General features: G+C 35.7%; 1 protein-coding gene across 10 annotated transcripts in view; it reads left to right on the forward strand.

Moving 5' to 3' along the window:
- Positions 1-17875, forward strand: part of DMD (dystrophin) — a 1181561-nt gene that overhangs the window by 478658 nt on the left and 685028 nt on the right. For all 10 annotated transcript variants that reach the window (XM_042035506.1, XM_042035543.1, XM_042035536.1 and 7 more), the window contains 2 exons: positions 5602-5777; positions 16592-16715. In XM_042035506.1, coding sequence (XP_041891440.1) covers positions 5602-5777; positions 16592-16715 — 300 coding nt within the window. The remainder of the gene's footprint in view (positions 1-5601; positions 5778-16591; positions 16716-17875) is intronic.

The raw sequence follows: 17875 nt of genomic DNA on the forward strand, positions 1-17875 counted from the left end.
CTCTCTTTATAGTGTTGATTACTTTCTTGGGTTGTTAACTATGTTTTTAGGGATGATACAAACCATAATGAAAATACCTTTCCAGTTAATTTATTTTTAACCTATAATAACACACTTTTTTATAGCTGTCTCTTTGAAATAGCACATAGTCTTAAATTAGTGCCAGAACTGTCTGCTAGTTTAAGTGAAATTATTTTTTTTCAACAGTGAAAGTTTATAATTGACTGCTATTTTACTTCTGCATATCATATGCTGATTTACAGATTAAAAAGAGAGGGTACAAAAAAAAGAAATTTCTTGGAAAAATAAATCAATCTATACCTGTAACCAAAGTGACAATGAAAAAATATAACCTGCTATTATTTTTGAACACTTTCTCTTAACTATAATACATTTAGAAAAGAAATTGAGGTTTTAAACCAGGTAAAAATAATCAGCTCTCTGGTGTAGTACCCAAACCCATATACAATTATTTTGCCTAGACATCTTGCTAAGCACCTCTTTCTTACTGTATTTAAACCCAAATGGGCTCCCTTTTTTCCATTCCATTTTCTCACTAATATTGGGTTATTTTTGTGCTCTCGTTGTATGACTGATAAAATGGAAATGGATATTAAAGCTTTTTAATTAGGCAGCACAGAGCAGACTGTTACAGCAGGTACTTCTGTCCTGTCCATACAGGTCTCTCACAGTTCTGGTCAGTTTGATTCAATTCCCTTGAGCATGCTGCCCTTTTTTGTTGCTCTATACAAACACTTCATCCAAATTTTGTTTGGGTAATTAAAGAAAAGCTGCTGTAATTAAAGAAATACTTCATGTGGTGATCTGAATACCTCTCAATAACCTTGCTTTCAACTCATACCTTAATATTTTAGTTTTCTCTGTGATAGTTAGAAAAACCAGCTGATGTTGGAAAAAATCAGTGTGGGAGAATAGAAGGAAAGAGAACGGGGCAAGGGCACAATTTCACTTAGTAAGAGAAAGCAAAACCAGATTGTGTTCACAGCATTTAGGAGTTGAAAATAAGATTTAGTTATAACATATTTACTGTGGAAAACCTCCTGTTTCAAAGCAGAGGAAAATTCCAGGGATTCATTTTTGGATTTGGGATGGCTAGGATCACGTGATTTGAGGAAGTCAGTAAGTCACTCCAGATTGTTCAAGAGCTGTTTAGATTGGTGATCACTCCTATAAGCAGATACTAGTTTTGAAAATGGTACTTAAGTTACAGAAAATGAAGTGAGCAGTCCTGAGAGTTTAAACATAGATCAGCACGCCTGGGAGATGCTTTGGATTCCAAAACCAGTGCAGCTGTCCTATCGTAGCAGACCACTTCACTTGAAAAGGTTTTTCCTCCAAGCTGCTCTGCTTTGGACAGCGGTGATTTTCTGTCATGGGGATATTGCTTCACCTTCTGGAAACATTGCACAGTCAGTGCTGACTGTAGTAGGACCTGTTTCTAAGGCACTGATACACTGTTCAGACATATCTTCTGTGAAATACTGGTGGTGTACTTGTCAACGTGTGTTTCTCTCTAGGCAGGCAGACAATATTAGTAGAGTTTTTACAAATATTCATTACAGAGCTCATTTATGTGTTTACACTGCAAGGAAAAAATGCGTTTACAAGATCTCATTATGCTCTCTACTCATGAGCTGGGGAGGAGGAGACTTTGAAGACGGTGAAAAATAGGATCTTTTTCACTAAAATCTATCAGAAAATGCACATTTTATTCATCAAGCTTAGGTATTGCCTTCAAAATTAACTTTACGTGATTTAGTGGTGGACTTGGCAGAGCTAGGTCAATACTTAAACTCAATGATCTTAAATGTCTTTTCCAATCTAAAGGATTCTATGATTAATAATTTTCATAATACCTTCATAATTACATTTTTGTCCTTAGTTATTTCCCCTTTTCTCTTAATAATGTGTCGCTTAATGATTAACTTGTTAACAAAATAAGAAATTAAATGGAAGAGACGTCTCCTCAGGCTCAGTTCAAAGATGATTCTCCAACTAGACATACAAAGTAGTTATAAATCCCAAAGGAAAAGTGCAGAAGGAGAATGTGAGTCCTCCCACATTTGGCTGAATTAATTGCTCTTGAATTCAAGCATCTAATCAGAACACATGGCTGAAGCTTCTGCTACAAATGACTGGAAGGCAAGGGTGTGAGAGAGAAATACCTCTAAAAAAGCAGTTTGTCCTCATCATGAAAATGTCAGCTTTCCTTCACTGACCACACAGTGGAATCAAGGACAAGGACAGCTTGCTTAGGCTAGATGTGTAGCTTCCAGAAACTCTAAACCCAGCTCTGCTGAGTTCATTATGCTCCTCTAAATTGTACTGAAAATCTTTCCAAACTAAAGAAAACACCATTCCTCATCTGAACTTCCCCACTCACAGAGATAAATTTCATCAAAGAGCAGATGACAGCTCCAAAAGTGAGTGTAAAAGAAAATTATGAGTTTATCAGGACAGAGGGCACTTCCAATGACAGTAATAAATGTTGGCATTAAAGGAAGGCTGCTGTATAAATGAGAAATAAAATGACATAAAACTACTGAAGTGCTGTACACACGTTGTACATATGTTTGCCTATAGATGATGAAAAAGATTTGAATTTTTCTACTCTGAAAAGAGATGAGTTTTAACATGTTTCTAAGATGGGCTTGATGTGATACTGCAGGCAAGCATTGTATTTTGAAAGCCTTTTAATGTGCAGCCTTGTGAGTCACCTTAGCACTTTCCATATGATTTTCTAGTGGGTTAAAGCCCTAGTCTATATTGCCCCTTCTCAGAATCACATTTGCTGTTCAGGGACTGAGAGGGATGAAGAAAATATACATTTATTATTTGGACCATCTTTGAATAATACATGAAACACACCATTTTGGTGATTAAAAAGATGTTTGGGTGGGGATATTTTTTGGTTGGTTGGTTTTGGTTTTTTTCTTTTTCCTTTTTTTTTTTCCTTCATTTTCTTTTTTTCCCCAGATAAGCCAATAAAAGTTACTTCTTTTTTGTAATTCCTAATATTTTTGATTGTCCTATACACACTAAATTGTATGCATTTTAAATGTGAACCAGCCTTCTCTTGCAGAGTAAGACTGCAATCTACCTTTCAGTCTTACCCTGTCTCTAGTTAGAATAATTATGAACTTCAAATTCACATCTCCATTCTCCTTTTGAAGCACATAGTATTTAACCTCCACTCCTGTTGATTCAGCATGAAAAACAGTTTTTTACTATTTTGACATAGAAATCATTACCCCTCACAGCATCATGACATGACTGCTCTGAGCAGTAACTGCACTACCAGCTCTGGAAGTGCAGCTCCCCATCTCCAGCTGAAGCTGCTACTCCTGTGTAATTGGTATTATGCTGCAGATGATTCCTACAGTGCCCTAGCTGTGGTTTATTCTGTGTTTCACCTTCTTCGCTGAAAACTCTGCCCTAATATTGATTAGCAAATGAAAACATGGCAGGATATGACTCTGGGTGTCTGAAACATCATCCTGTCATTGATTTTTGGATAAAACAGAGTGTAATAAGAATTTATGAGAAGAGGAAAGAGAGACAGAGAGACTGTACCCAAACTTATAGAATAGGCAAGAAATTCTTTTTTTTCTTATGTTTAGTCAGCTCAGGGAAAGATGACATCAGGTTCTATCCTCAAATTTCATAGAACCCTAGACATCAGAAGCTTTAACTTGCTTTTCTTTCTGCCCTATAATTAATTAAAATAAAATGGAAAAGTATGCTGTATAGAGCTTCAATAAAAATATGGAAATGCTGACTTAATATTGTCATGATTTCTGTAGGAAAAAAAGTTAAAATCAATACATTTGTTGAGAGAATTAAAACAAGAGTGTTACTACATAAAATTCTAGTGATTAAAAAGTCAACTGGGTGTTTTTCTCTTCCAGAGAACTTTGTAGTTCATATGTTAGCTAAATCCCTGCAGGTCACAAGCGGTTTGTTCAATTGACATAATTAATCCATATATTTTTTAAAAAACCTGTTCTGTATCTAAATTTTATAATCTTCTGAGTAGTCCAGCGTCTGCTCTAAAATCTAGACTACTGCCTCTTTCTAGAGGTGGAAGAACAGCATTGGGTTAACTGCTTTAAATAAGAAATACTGACAATTTACAGTGGTAAAGCACTTCCCAACTCATCACTTCCACTGGCAGCCTGGACAAAGAACAGGAAGACTTTTGCATAGAAGACAATGTGAAGAATTCAGAAAAGGAATTTGTTGGGGTTTTTTTCAGGTTTCTTAGCTTTACTGATGTTGCCTGCTGGGAAGAGGCTTCTTGCTAACAGTATTTCCCTTTCCTCGTCATTCTATTATTTTTTTCAATGCAAGAAAGCATTGTGGGAAAGGTGTTAGACCTGTTTACCTCTTCCTTGGTTATAGAAGCACTTATGTCTCAATAACTAAGCAGACTCAATTCTCTTACTGAGTTTCTGATAAAAGAAGTAATAGATAATTTATGTATGTGTTTATAGTTTAATGGACTTTTAGATACTGGAATTTCCATTATTGAATTGGAAACTCTAATTCTTGCATATTAGCAAAAGCAAAGAAGCAGGGCTCTTCAGGTGCACAACTTTTTCTACTCCTGGTATAAATTCGTTCTTTTATTTTCCGTTTCATTGCTCTCAAACTGTGAGTTGGTCATTGGAGCTGTAACTAGAGCATTTTGACAAATGAGCCATCATCTGAGAGAATCAGAAAAAGAAGTGACCTATTTCTCATGAGTTAAGGGATTTAAGAACAGCTGCCCACATCTGAACTGGAAGTTTCTAGTTTGGTGTTATATGGAAAAAAATATAAATTGGCAGTACATGCACAAGCAGTGTACAAACAAGTATGAGCAAAAAAAATTTCTCATCATTCTTTTTTTAATTCAGCTGAGCTATACAAAGGGGTTTTTTCATGTTACTGGGGCAAAGCTAAATGCATTAGATTGGTAGTGTTACATGCCATGGGTATTAGTAACCCCTTAATATTTTTTTTTAATTTGGAATAAAACTGATGCAAATTAATTTGCCTTCTAGTGTGTATGTTCTAATCTAAGATTTCCAGCCAGAAAGTTGACTGCCCTTTCATGCAAGTAGGTTATGGTGAATTACATTCAATTTGAAATTTTTTATAAATGGTAAGACTAATGATTGGTAATTTAGTGCTATTTTCATGCCTTCATCACCTCTCAAGGAGCAAATTTTCAGACTGGGGACAGTCTGAAATTATTATTTAGTCATAGTAAAATTGTAGGTATTTGCTATCATTCAATTCCATTGTAAAATTCCATTGATTTCTTTTCTTCATTCAGCATGGATTACAGGGAGCTGAGAGTTCATTAGAATCCTTTCTGATTTTGATATTGGCTTTTGCAGATATCTTATTCACACACCATGAGTCAGATAAAACAATCTGGCTTGAGTTGCATGTAAGGTTTTTTTCTGAAGGTCAGCCTATGATCAGATGGGAGCAGTTTTTCTATTATTTTCATTATTTTGTATTGCTCCTCCAAACAATCTTTACTGAAGTCTTTCAAACAATGTGTGACCTCTGTTTTTGTACTTCTCACAGATTTCGCAGGCTGTCACTACCACTCAGACATCACTAACACAGACAACTGTAATGGAAACTGTAACTATGGTGACCACAAGAGAACAAATCCTGGTTAAGCATGGTAAAGAGGAACTCCCACCACCTCCACCCCACAAAAAAAGGCAACTCCTTGTGGATTCAGAAATTAGGAAGAGGTGAGAATCATCAAGAGACAGAGAGAGAATACTGACAGAGTCTGGATGAAAATGCAAAAATAGTCATTTGACTGCAATATTTTTCTGTATGCTATTTTGAGCTTAAAATTGTATTTCTGTTCTCTGTTAGGGTACCAGCTGATAATTCTCTTTCTTTATTCAGGATGAGTTATGGATTATATTGTGCTTCTATTCCACCTATTTAGCAGTATAGAATGTTAATGATTACATCAATACCATTGCATAGTAATTACAGTCAGTTGAAGTCCTTATGTATGGCGTTGTGGGGATCCCACTCGGCTATGGTCTTGAAACATGATGGGCAAGAAGCATTCCATTAATTCTAAGACTTTTGTATTCTTTAAGAAGCATTTTATAGTAGTTAAAATACTAATAATGCAGATATTACCTGGTTTCTAAAGTTCATTGTATTCTTCTGGGCTTATGGGTCAGGAGTAAAAATAGCAGCTCTGCAGAGGCAGTTAATATTTGGTGAAACTCATTATTACTTTCAGATTTTTTTTCCTGTGTAACTCAAGTACAAGTGACAAGGGATTTTAGACTAATGCCAAACACTAGTTAAAGTCAGGAGAAAAATTTCTGATGTGTTTAAGGAGAATTGCCTCAAGCACTAAGTTTCTAAATGAGGTGCTAAGAAGGTAGAATTCAAACATTCATTGTAACGTTTGTTTTGGAAATGTGTTTTGATATTCAGATGAACATGAATTCCAAGGTAATAGATTCAAGGACTGAAAGGGACATGAAACGGCATTCGGTGTCTCATTTCTATAGACAATATCCTCGTTTAGTTCAATGTGTTTACCAGGACAACTATTTTCTTATAAAATAGTGTTTCACTTACTAAGTAGAATGAAATATAGCAAGAATAGGAGAAACCTGACTTCTTTTTAATTGAAGCTGTATGTTACTGAAAAAATAGATACTTTTTATACATAGGCATTGTACTTGTGTTTAACCATTCTAAAAGTAAGGTTTCTAGCTCAGCATCATTATTTAAGAATGATTTAAGAAGAGTGATTCTCCCCTGTAGTGGTTTGGTCCAAAATACTCATTACTGTTTATCTGCTGTGAGATAAGAGTTAGGAGAAATGCAAAACAGGCACCAAACTTGAAAGAATATAAACAAGTTTATTAACAGACCTAAAAGAAGAAGGAAAAAAAATTATACCACCTTCAGAACTCTCCTCCTCCCCCCACCTTCCTCCCTTCTCCCACTGACAATGTGAAAAGACAACCCTTAAGATGTTCAGTCTGTTTACCACTTCCATAATAACCTTGTTCAGTCCATTTAGAAAGAGAAGTCTCTTCTTGCTCATGCTATGAAAACATTATCACAACGAGACAGCCGCCCACTTCCAAATATCGTTCAGCCCATTTAGGAAGAGGAGTCTCTCTGCCTGCGTGTGAGTCCTTTCCCCCCCCTTGCAGCTTTTCCCGCAACTGCTTTCGAGGGTCCACTCTTGAAGTTTTTTGGGGTATAATTTTAAGGTTGAGCCGTTCAGAAACAAAAACAGAGGCCCTTCTCCTTCCCTGGGAGCAAAGGGTCTTCCTCATCTTCATCGTTAGGACTATCTCTGGGAGCATCTCTAGGAACTGAGGTTTTCTCCTTTCCCATTTGGAGCAAAAGTCCTCATCTGGTTCATCTCTACGGACTGAGGTTTTCTCCTTTCCCGTTTGGAGCAAAAGTCCTCATCTGGTTCATCTCTCCCTGTCCAAACTTCTCATGAAATTACAGCTGCGTCAGCATCTGCCTATCTCAGCGCAGGTGCTTTTGCTCACGAGTTGAACACTCCACCCCCCATATCTTCATGAAATTACAACAGGATACTCTGATATATCATAGCTTCACAACAGAATTTCAGCTTTAAGCATCTCCTCTCTCTCTTCCCTCAGGTTTTCAGCTCTTCACAGCAGTAAAAGGGTTAATCTCACCTCGGCCTTGCAGCTTTGCAGCTGGAATGTTGAATTTTTCTTATCGAAGTGGAGAGGGGGGAGAGCCGAGCCGCTCCGGCTGCCCACGGCAAGGCAGTGGGGGGGGTTCCACGGCTGGAACAGGTCCATGGCTTCAGGATGGCCGTGGCCCGGCCCGGCCTGGCCCAAGCAGGGCCTGGCCGGGCCCACTGGGCCCTGCTCGGGCCCTGCAGCCACCTGTCCCAGCGCCGGAAACGAGAGAGAGCTTGGAGGGGGAGTTTGCCTATTCTTAAATGTGGATCACAGAGGTGATCACAACTTTAAGTGGCTAAGAGAATTGTCCATATTCAAACTGGCCAGCTGATAGGTTCTATCAGTTCCCAGAGGAAACTGTAAGCACCCCTTAGCAAGGACGTCCCTTCCGGGACTATGCTTGCTAACCTATGACATCCCCCTTTTTGTTAAATTGGATAGCTATTTCTATGGAAATTGCTTAGTCTAAATAAGATGTTAAGCTAAATTTGAATGAATTGAATCTATCTCCAAAGTCCTCATTTGGAATCTGTTTTTTCCCTTGTCCTAGGTTACCATTAAATCATAGTGAGAGTTATATTTTGCTGTTATATTCCCAAGCACTCAAAATAATGCACAGAAATGAGTATCAGCAGACTTTTAAGTCCTGAATTTGTTGAAGGAATTTTTAGATGGCATAGTTATTACTTATCAGGAATTATAAGCCTTAGCACTCCTGTAAATGTTTCAGTATTAATTGCAAAGATGAGAAACGGGATGAAGGCCCTGTTGGCTTATATACCACAGTAAACCTTTATTGCAGCATGGTCCCTGTCATGAAAATAGTGATGTGCTTTATTTTGAAATTGAAAAATTAAGAATCCTTGTTGTTTTCAAGTATTTAAATAATTGATATTTTAAAACTTTTCACTTTTTTCTTTCCAAACTGAATGTTTTAGGAATGATCTTACTTCATAAGGATGTAAAGTATAAGGCCACTGCTATAAAGGAAAGCATTATCTTAATTAAAGCTAAATTAAGGAGGATGATTTTTTTAGAACCTACTCTTTTAATTCTTCAAGAAAATTGTTGCTATATGTATCATTATAAAACTGGAGGCCAATTGGCAGTAGAAGTTCCTTTCCCAGCTACTATATATTTGCTGTTAGTATATATTTTCCTTCTTGTTCATATTCTTTTAATTTGCCTTAATACTGAAAGTAAACTTGGCAGGGTACAGCAAAATACAGACTTCATAGTCATCAGGCAATGAAACTGCCTGAGGGCAGGAGTTAGCTGGATTATGGGAATTGGTTTTGTTCCAAACTACCTTGGTTTATAGAAACTGATAATTATGTGTTGCTAGAGTGTTTTAGCTGATGTCTGTCTAAAGCACTACAACTAACAAGTTTATATATAAATCTGACTGATCCTTTTACAGAAAATAGGATATATTCTCAACTTTGAGACTAGGATTGCTTGTAGATATATAACTGGTAGGTCTGCTACCAAATTTACACTGCGTTAATGATTTTTTTTTTACCATGCATACTAGGTTTCAAGGGTTTTTGATTTGTTTTAATGCTATCTAAAATATGTGCATTCACTATATAATTTCTGTTTAACTTTGAGATAAGAGTCAAGATAGAACAATCTTTAGTTCTGAGTCTTTGCCTGGGATGACTTTACATAAGTGAATAAGTTGTGGTTTCTTTTAGATGTGTAAAATCAGAGTCCTTTTCATTTCTGCCAGGCTCGACTTTTATTTTGATCTGCTGGGAGAGAAATCTGACTTTTACAAGGAAAAATGGAGTTAATTGTTTTATACACTTTAATATGCTCCAACTATTGTGTTGTGTGCTGAAATTACTAGATTTGCTTTAACAATGCAATTGCACCAGCACATGAGAACTAGTCCAGGGTGACTGTTATACCTATGAGTGGATCTACATTATGGCAATGTCCAAAGTAAATGTTGGAAATGTCCACAGCTGTGCAGCAGGATGAATTATGGTTGTATTATCTGAAGGCAGTGTTTCTCCATTCAGATAATTTTTTGGCATTTCTAACTGAACAAAGAAAAAAACAAAAAAAAAACAAACCCCACAATTTATGTACCTTTAGTCTGCAGAAAGTCCAAGCAGATGTTCCACAGTGGGAGGACCAGTCAATAAATAGCTTCAGAAAAACACTTTGACAGTAAACTTTGGAGAAGAAGTTTCATCTTAGAACAACAATTTTTGTGACTGTTTTTAATTAATATGTAAAAATGTAGTCCTGAAAACAAGCACATTTAATAGTATGTTGCTGTCTTTCTCAAAGAAAAGAAAATATAAATTTATACTAAATATAAGCGTAATAATGGAAGAAGAAAGCTTATCTTAAAATTTGGGTGCTCAGTTAAAATATCTTTGTTCATTGATGACTAGACACCTTTTTGATCAATGCTTTTTTCTGATGTGAGAAGAAGCATTATATTTGAAAAAACAGCCAGTCATTTATTTTCTGGGTGCACTGTTGGCCACAAGATCTTTCAGGGTTTTTTGTTTGTATTCTGTTGTAGCTGCACCCCAGGATAAACAAAGCCCACAGTGATGCATGCCTTTTGATTTTTTTAAGTAAACTAAAAGAATGGGGGTCCTCAACCTACCTCTCCTACATTGTTCTATATTGCGTGTGTTTACAGCCAAAATTTTCCCTGAGCCCTTAATAGCTAATAGTTTATGGTTATGTGCTCTTTAGTTTTGGTTTGATAAAAAACCCCCTAGCAATTACTGAAGCTTCCAAAGGTAAATAACCAGACTGTGTTGGCTGCTTTCTGCAGCCACAGCACAACACACTGCATGCTGTTGCTTGGTATTTTGGGGCTGGAAGGGAAAGACACATTGGGGGTTGAGGCCTTTTTGAGGTGGTGAATAATGCCCCCAGGTTTTGCCAGCTTCTTTCATGTCTTCTCAGGTTTTTGGCAGCATTGTTTCTTTAAAGGAGTATATTTGAAATAAATGCATCAGGCTTCATTGCCACATGTTTGGAAAGATTTGTGCTCCAGATTTGCTTTGCTGTGAACTAAATGTTTTAGAGATACTAGAAACCTCTTTAAGGAGGAAGAGTATTTTGGCTACTCAGTGAATATTGTGTTAGTGTAGTGTGTAAGAGTACAGCCTCCAGTTACTAAGCCGAGGAGAAAAAAATGGATGGCTAAGAGTGAAGCATCAAACTTTCTAGAATGTGTTTTACTTTTATATTTCCAAGTGTTTTGTCAGGATTGAAAGTATAAAAATCTCTATTTAAACTGAAGAAATTGAGAAGAAGCAATTTGATTTGTAGACCAGTAACATCCGCAGGACTGAATGTCACATTTCCATTGCTCTTATTCACTGCGACATGGATGCATGGGAAGGAAGCTGTTGATTTTTTTCTTGCCTCTTAAAGCAAGTTTTTGCCATAAGTGATGGAAAGCAGAGATAAGAATCAGATTTGATTTCTTTTTTTTTTTAAATTTCTTCCCCCTCCATTCTCCCCCCAAATATCTAAAACTGCTTCAGAAGTAATGTTTCAATATGTCAGAATAATTCAGGTGAGTTAAGTTCTGTTACTAGTCAAAGAAAAGCTCCTTTTCCCAAAGGAATAAATTTGAAACTGAGAAAGATAAAATACTTGGAGCTGTATAATAAGATCTTGAGAAGTATGTATTAAGCATTAGGGCTAGAGATAAATGCAACACAGCTGAGGTTATAGTATTAAAAAAAACCTTATAGATGGGAGGAAGGGATGCAAGGTAACATTTGTTTTCATGGTATTTACATATTCTGGGAAAAACAGGTCAGTTGCATATCACAGAAAAATCTGAAAATTGCTCTGGTCATGCTAAGTTTTTAAATAGCAGACAGGTAAGAGTTGGTTAATATTTAATTTAAACATATTTTTAATATTAATGTGCCTCAATAATGTCCAAAGATACCTTTCTTTGTAATTTGGCAAATAGCTTTTTACATGCTTCTTAATGTTTCCAGGGAAGGTCTACTTGCCATAACATTATTATTGGTATAATGTTAATCTGAAGATTTGAAAGAGACTTGATGCCCTTTGAAGAGCAAGGTGTGTTAAAAAGAGTATAGTTGCTCCATCTAGTGTTTTTTTCATTTAACAGCTGTTAAATGAACTTTTTGAAAAGAGAGAAGACCTCACTTTTTTGAAAATTATTTTATTTGGGATTCCAATGCTTCCTTATTTAGAAAAGTTTGGATTTTTGTAGGAAAAAATGTATCAAAGGAAAAATTATAATGACTTTATAATGTTGTTTTTGGTAGCTATTGTTTCAGATATCCCCTTTCTGTGCAATTAATTATATTAGTCAGGACTAGATTGTGATTGTTTAGCACTTCTGCAGCCCCTCCATTGGGTTAACTGTTATTCTCTTCCAGAAATGCAGCTTTTGCTCTGGTATTGTTATCTAATGATAGGTAACAAACCCAAAAAGAAGATGTCTTCAATTTTCCTGGTGCTTTTTGATATCAGTATGTCTGTAGCCAATTCCAGAGGAAAGGAAAAGGTGACTGAGACACAACAGAATAGTTTTCTGTTTCTTACGGGGGAAATAACTAATCAACATTTTCACTTGGAGTGTAAGAAGTATGGGTATGATGAGGTCTGTAAACATGGACACTTCTTAATGCTTATTAGTTTTAACCCTTTATACTTTTTGTGAGGTGAGCAATGGATTAGTGACAAATAACCAGAGAATTTATATTCTTCACATTTAGCTCCTGAAATTACCTGCAATATTATAGGAGTGGTGCTGTCAGCACTTGCTGCAGGCTGTGATGACTGGGTTTAAAAGTACTCTATACCTAATGGTACTAGTGAAGTTTCTGTTGGAGATACACACTTGGGATTGATTTAGTATTTCTTTTCATGCCATGGTGTGCATTACAGAAATGAACAGGTCATAATGTGGAGGAGGCTAAACTGAATAGTATCACAAGTGTACAGGGAGGGTCAAAATGTCATTCCAAAAGGAAATAAAATTATTTGACAACTAAACTAAAAAAGTAGGAAGGTAAAAGTAGTTGCTTGGATAAATCGGCTGTTCAATTAGAAGATGAGACCAAGTCTATTTATCAACTAATGGCTAGCTCATCAACTACAAATACAGAGGAGGAAGACAGACAGCAGGGAACTAGATCAGAATAATTCTTCCAATGGGCACCCTGTACTGTAAAGTTGTTCTTTGATACCTTCTAGGCAGTGAAGAACTGCAAGCTGAGAAAGACCTCTGGTGAGCTGGGGATTTCAGTCCGGACATGGAAACAAAATAATTCAGTAATGTGGTTCTTGGATCAAAGTTGTATCATTCCCTGCCAACTCAAGATGTAGGCAAATGGTTTTATGTCTGCCCAAGATTCACAGTGGTGACAGGCCCAGTGTGATTTTTGTTTGGGGAAGGAAGGGAAAAAAAAAACCAGACGAGCAAAGGAAGTTGTCAGGCAATTCCTGTCTGTTAGAAGAATAAAGTACTGAAACCACCGTGTGGCCATGGTAGCAGTAACATAGTAATGTAGTTTAAAGATGAAATTCAGTCAGTTTAGAGATAAGATTATGTACCATGATGGCCACATGACAGGAAGATACTTCATGCCTCGTGCTCCTATGTGAACTTGTTCAACGTTGAATTTGTTTCTATATCTATTTACTCAAAGCGTATTTTAAAACCATCTTCATACTTTTAATCTATGCCAGTCACAATTTCATGGAAAATTCTCCACAAATTGATTTTCTGGATCATCCTAAGCCATATGTCCACTTCAGACTCCCATTCCAAACTCTCTTACTATGATCATGTATTTGTTCAAAATTTACTCCTTGTTCTGGCTTTCCTTTTCCATATTAAATACACAATAAATCTCAACTTTGAGGCATTTCACAACTTAATTGCATCACATTTTTTTCCTTCTGTGCATGGAATGTCCAACCCAAATACACACCACAGCAAGATACTGTAGTCCTACTAGAAGTCCCCTATCTAATAAAAAAAATTCTGGAAATCACTAAGCAACAAGAGAAAATTTGTTTATATTTCACAGTAAAATCAAATCTCCATTTGAACTCAGCTGGCATGTGCTAGCCTGTAAAGAGAGGGCTGTGGGACCAGTAAAAATAGTATCTCCCTTGTGGAACAGCAGAAGAAAAGACTAACTGGAAAACAAAACCATGACTTCTGCATGAAGAATAAAGCCACTCCTTCAAATTGAATTTTTAGGTGGTTAGCGTGCCAATGTGCATGTTAATTTAAGGTAATATTTAAAGTAATTTCTCAAGTGAGTTTTGGTTTAGTATCTTCCATGGATCTATTTTTACAAATTCTATGTGAGGTGAAGATTGTTGGGACAGAAAGGTAGTCTTGCACTATTTTATGTCAAAATTATTGTTGCTCCTAGGAGATTTAAAGACTCTATTTATACTTTGATATCAATCTAGACCTAATATAATTTTTAACTGCAGCTGTGCTCAGAAAGGAAGCATACAATCACTAAAGCAGAATGATTAAATGCTATTTCTACCAATGTTTCCTCCTTTTACACAAGATGAACATGACAGTGTTTTGTTTGTTTTTTTTCATACTGGGTAAAATGTCTTTATCTAAAAATATTTATGTACTGCAAAAAGGTACTTAACTTTTATGTATTTTAATTATCTTCTACCCCCCTATTGCCCTTTTTGAACAGGAGGCTTTGTTTCTGACATTATATTTATCTCCAGAAGAAACTGCAAGTGACAGAGCAATCTGTATGTGAGATCAGCTTTGTCATATCAGAGAAACATATCATATTATAGAATGCTTTCAGTTGGAAGGGACCCTAAAGATCTGTGCCTAATACTCACCACCATCTGATGGCTCTCTGGGCCATGAGATGTGTTCCTAATTATTTGTTGAACTGTCAAAACCGTCCCAAATGCTCCCATTCTTCTTCCAGGTGTTGCAGAGGCAAGGGATAAATCCTTTTTTTTTGAAGAATTGATCACTGATAAATGTTTTTCTCTGTCAATTTCCATCCTGTGCCAGGGTAACACCAGGCTATTTTTCAGAGACTTGGTCTCACTAATCCTACTTGCCTGCAGCTTCAGAATAGAACAAATGCCAGGATTCATACAATTGTACCTGCAGTCAAGGAATTTTAGTACTCAGGGACTGCTAAACTTGTCTTCACTGCTGTCAGATGTCTGGTGGTTTGTGATCATCAAATATACAGTTATTATTTGCAGAACAGAGGATAACATTTTACTTCAAGAATTGCAGTTGATTTAATGATCAGAAATAAAGCTGAAGTAGGAAGCTCTTAACTGACTGTGGAGTTCAAGTTCAGGGATTAGAATCTGTTACTGGCACGGACATTCCTTGAACCATCTGGGAATTTTATTTTGTCTTCTGCCTCTGGATCTGTAGTTCTTTATAAAACTGAAGATTTCTGCACTTTCCATTACTTCAAAGTCACATTTTTTCTCCTTGAATGATTATTCAAATAGTATTATCAGGAATTGTTTTATCAAAATTATTCCTAAGAGTTTATAATTTGAAAATAGAATATTGGACTGAGATTAAGGTAGTGTGTGATTCTTTTTCTTTTGCTTTCATTATTTATGAATACAAAAAATCGCAGCGGAGAAGGAAAAAAAGGGAATCATAAATATTAGCTCAGGCATGGAAATTTTTCTTATATGCATTTTTCATTTCTGTATATGTAGATTTATATAGCACCTGGTTTTACCTTACCTCTTTGTATTTTAGAAGTATAAATCCTTGTATAAATGAAGTCTATTTTTATAAAATAATTAAATTCATCCAGGGGTATAATTGTTGTTCAAGTTACTGTTTTTAGTAGATTTTCAGTTGTATGAAAATGATGCAACCTATAGTCACAAAGCAAACTGAAAGATAAAGCTCATTATTTTTTCCCCCAGGTCTTTCTGCTCTATTGTGTTTACTGTATTGCTGCAGAAGGAAAGTCAGCTGCAAAAGGAATATAAATATTAGAACATACAGTGCAATAAAGAAATGCAATCAAGCAGAGAGTGTGGCACAACTGAGAAAAAATATTGTCTGAAGCTTCTTGTTTTAGAACCTACGGTAGATACTGAATCACAATTTCAAATTTCTAGACATTAGTAATCTACATATATACATTTTGAGACATTACCTTACGAGTGGTTAACAAAAATTAAGATCAGTTTTAAAGGAGTTGATGAAAGAATCCAGACTGTAGTAAGGAGGACTGTGGAGTAAAAAATTAGTTATAAAGTAAGTGCAGAGAGTTGGGGATCTTAATTTTGGTTTCTAAAGCTTTAACTGTAGTAAGTTGTACCTGTTGATTGGTAATTACATTCTACAACAAATTTGAGTCAATCAGAAAAGATTCTTTCTTACCATCAAATTTTCTGCTTGAATTTCCTTTATAATATCATCATTACAAGCTGGGACATAAATCTCACAGGTTTGAAGGTTGCATCCAGATAGGCCTTACATCCTCAGCTCAGCCAACAGACTTGTGGTACTCTCTTCACTGAGAGGCATTTATTTCATGTCTTCCAAAAACATCAGCTGGAAAAATTAGAATACTTATTGTGAAAATTATTGAATCTGTTCAGCTGTCAAATTAGGGTCTTAAAAATGGAAAAGTTTCTAAATTTTATATTTCTAAATTGTAGGGTGAATACTTTATGAACTCTCTGATGAGATATGGGAGTTTAAAACTCTCTTTTTCTGAGAGAAATTGCTGTTTATTCACTTGTTTAAACAACCATGTTTGCTGCCAATCCTGTTTTCACAAACTTAGTGGAAATTGAAAGTCATATTACACATTTCTGTCTCTCAGGTTTGACTCGGATTCGACAGAGCTCCACAGCTGGATGACCCGCTCCGAGGCAGTGCTGCAGAGTCCTGAGTTTGCCATCTACCGAAAGGAAGGGAACATCTCAGACCTCAGAGAAAGAGTCAATGTAGGAGAAACTACTCATACATATGTCTGTTTGTATTAGCTTGTCAAAGTTCTTTCAAAGTCCAAGTTTAAATGAGTTCAAATGCAGACTGACAAGCATTGATTGTCCAGAATAAATTTAGAGGTGTTCACTGTTTCTGTGAATTTCACATTTTGGCACCAAAATTCCTACGCAGACTGTCTGAATACATAGATTTTTGTTGTTGTTTTTGTTCATACATATTCATATTTAATTAAGGTATTCTAGATCCATGAAAGTCTTAGGTAAAGTTATACCAAAGGCTATATTTAATTTCTTAAATGTGTAACATCATTCTATACTGAGAGCTTAATTTGATGTTATACATGCATAAATCAGAGAACATGAAAAGTGTCACTGTAGTGGATGCTAAAGAAAATCGATATCTATTTCCTTTTACAGTGCTGTAAAATATATATGGCAATCACCAGTTTCCACAGAGATTTTATTGGGGTTTTTTCCCCTCTATTTTAGTACCATATCAGAACCAAAAACTTTTCTGCCAAAGTGAATAGTTCTGCCCTGCTTAAGAAGTAGCTATGTTTGTGTGTATGTGTGTGTGTCACAGACTGAATTACTGAATTTAGCCCTCAAAAACGAAACTGTTGCAAATTTTCTTCCTTATTTAATTTTTGTGGATCAATGAAAAAATGCCCATCTTTTCCAAGTAAGAGAAAAGGGAGTTTTTTATAATTAGCTCTGATAGTTGCATAGTATATTATGGAACGTCATTAAAAAATGTGCTGATACATACTCCTAGAACACAAACAAATGGGACAAAGTTTCTGGATTGAATTTAGATTTGCTTCTGGTTTTTCTGATTGTCTGTTTTTCCATCATAAATCAGCTATTATAAGATGGAGGAACATGGAATTTTGTGATTTTAAGTGTGCATTTTTAAATTCCATGTTAAATCATAGGTTTCTTGCAATAATTTTAGTTATTAATATTATCATAGTATGAGTGCTAGAAATTATCCATTCTAAGGGAATATCTTGAATTAATTTATGGCACAACTTCATTTTTATGTGAAATATACATACATATACATATATATGCAGACTGGATCAAACACACAGAGTAGATTTGATGGGTTCACATGCTTCCATACTGAGTTAACTGGATTCATCTAATACTTTTAA

This window comes from Corvus kubaryi, unplaced genomic scaffold (assembly GCF_017639235.1).
Source record: "Corvus kubaryi isolate FWS band 111438036 unplaced genomic scaffold, C.kubaryi_AGA036_p1.0 133, whole genome shotgun sequence".
Lineage (NCBI taxonomy): Eukaryota > Metazoa > Chordata > Aves > Passeriformes > Corvidae > Corvus > Corvus kubaryi.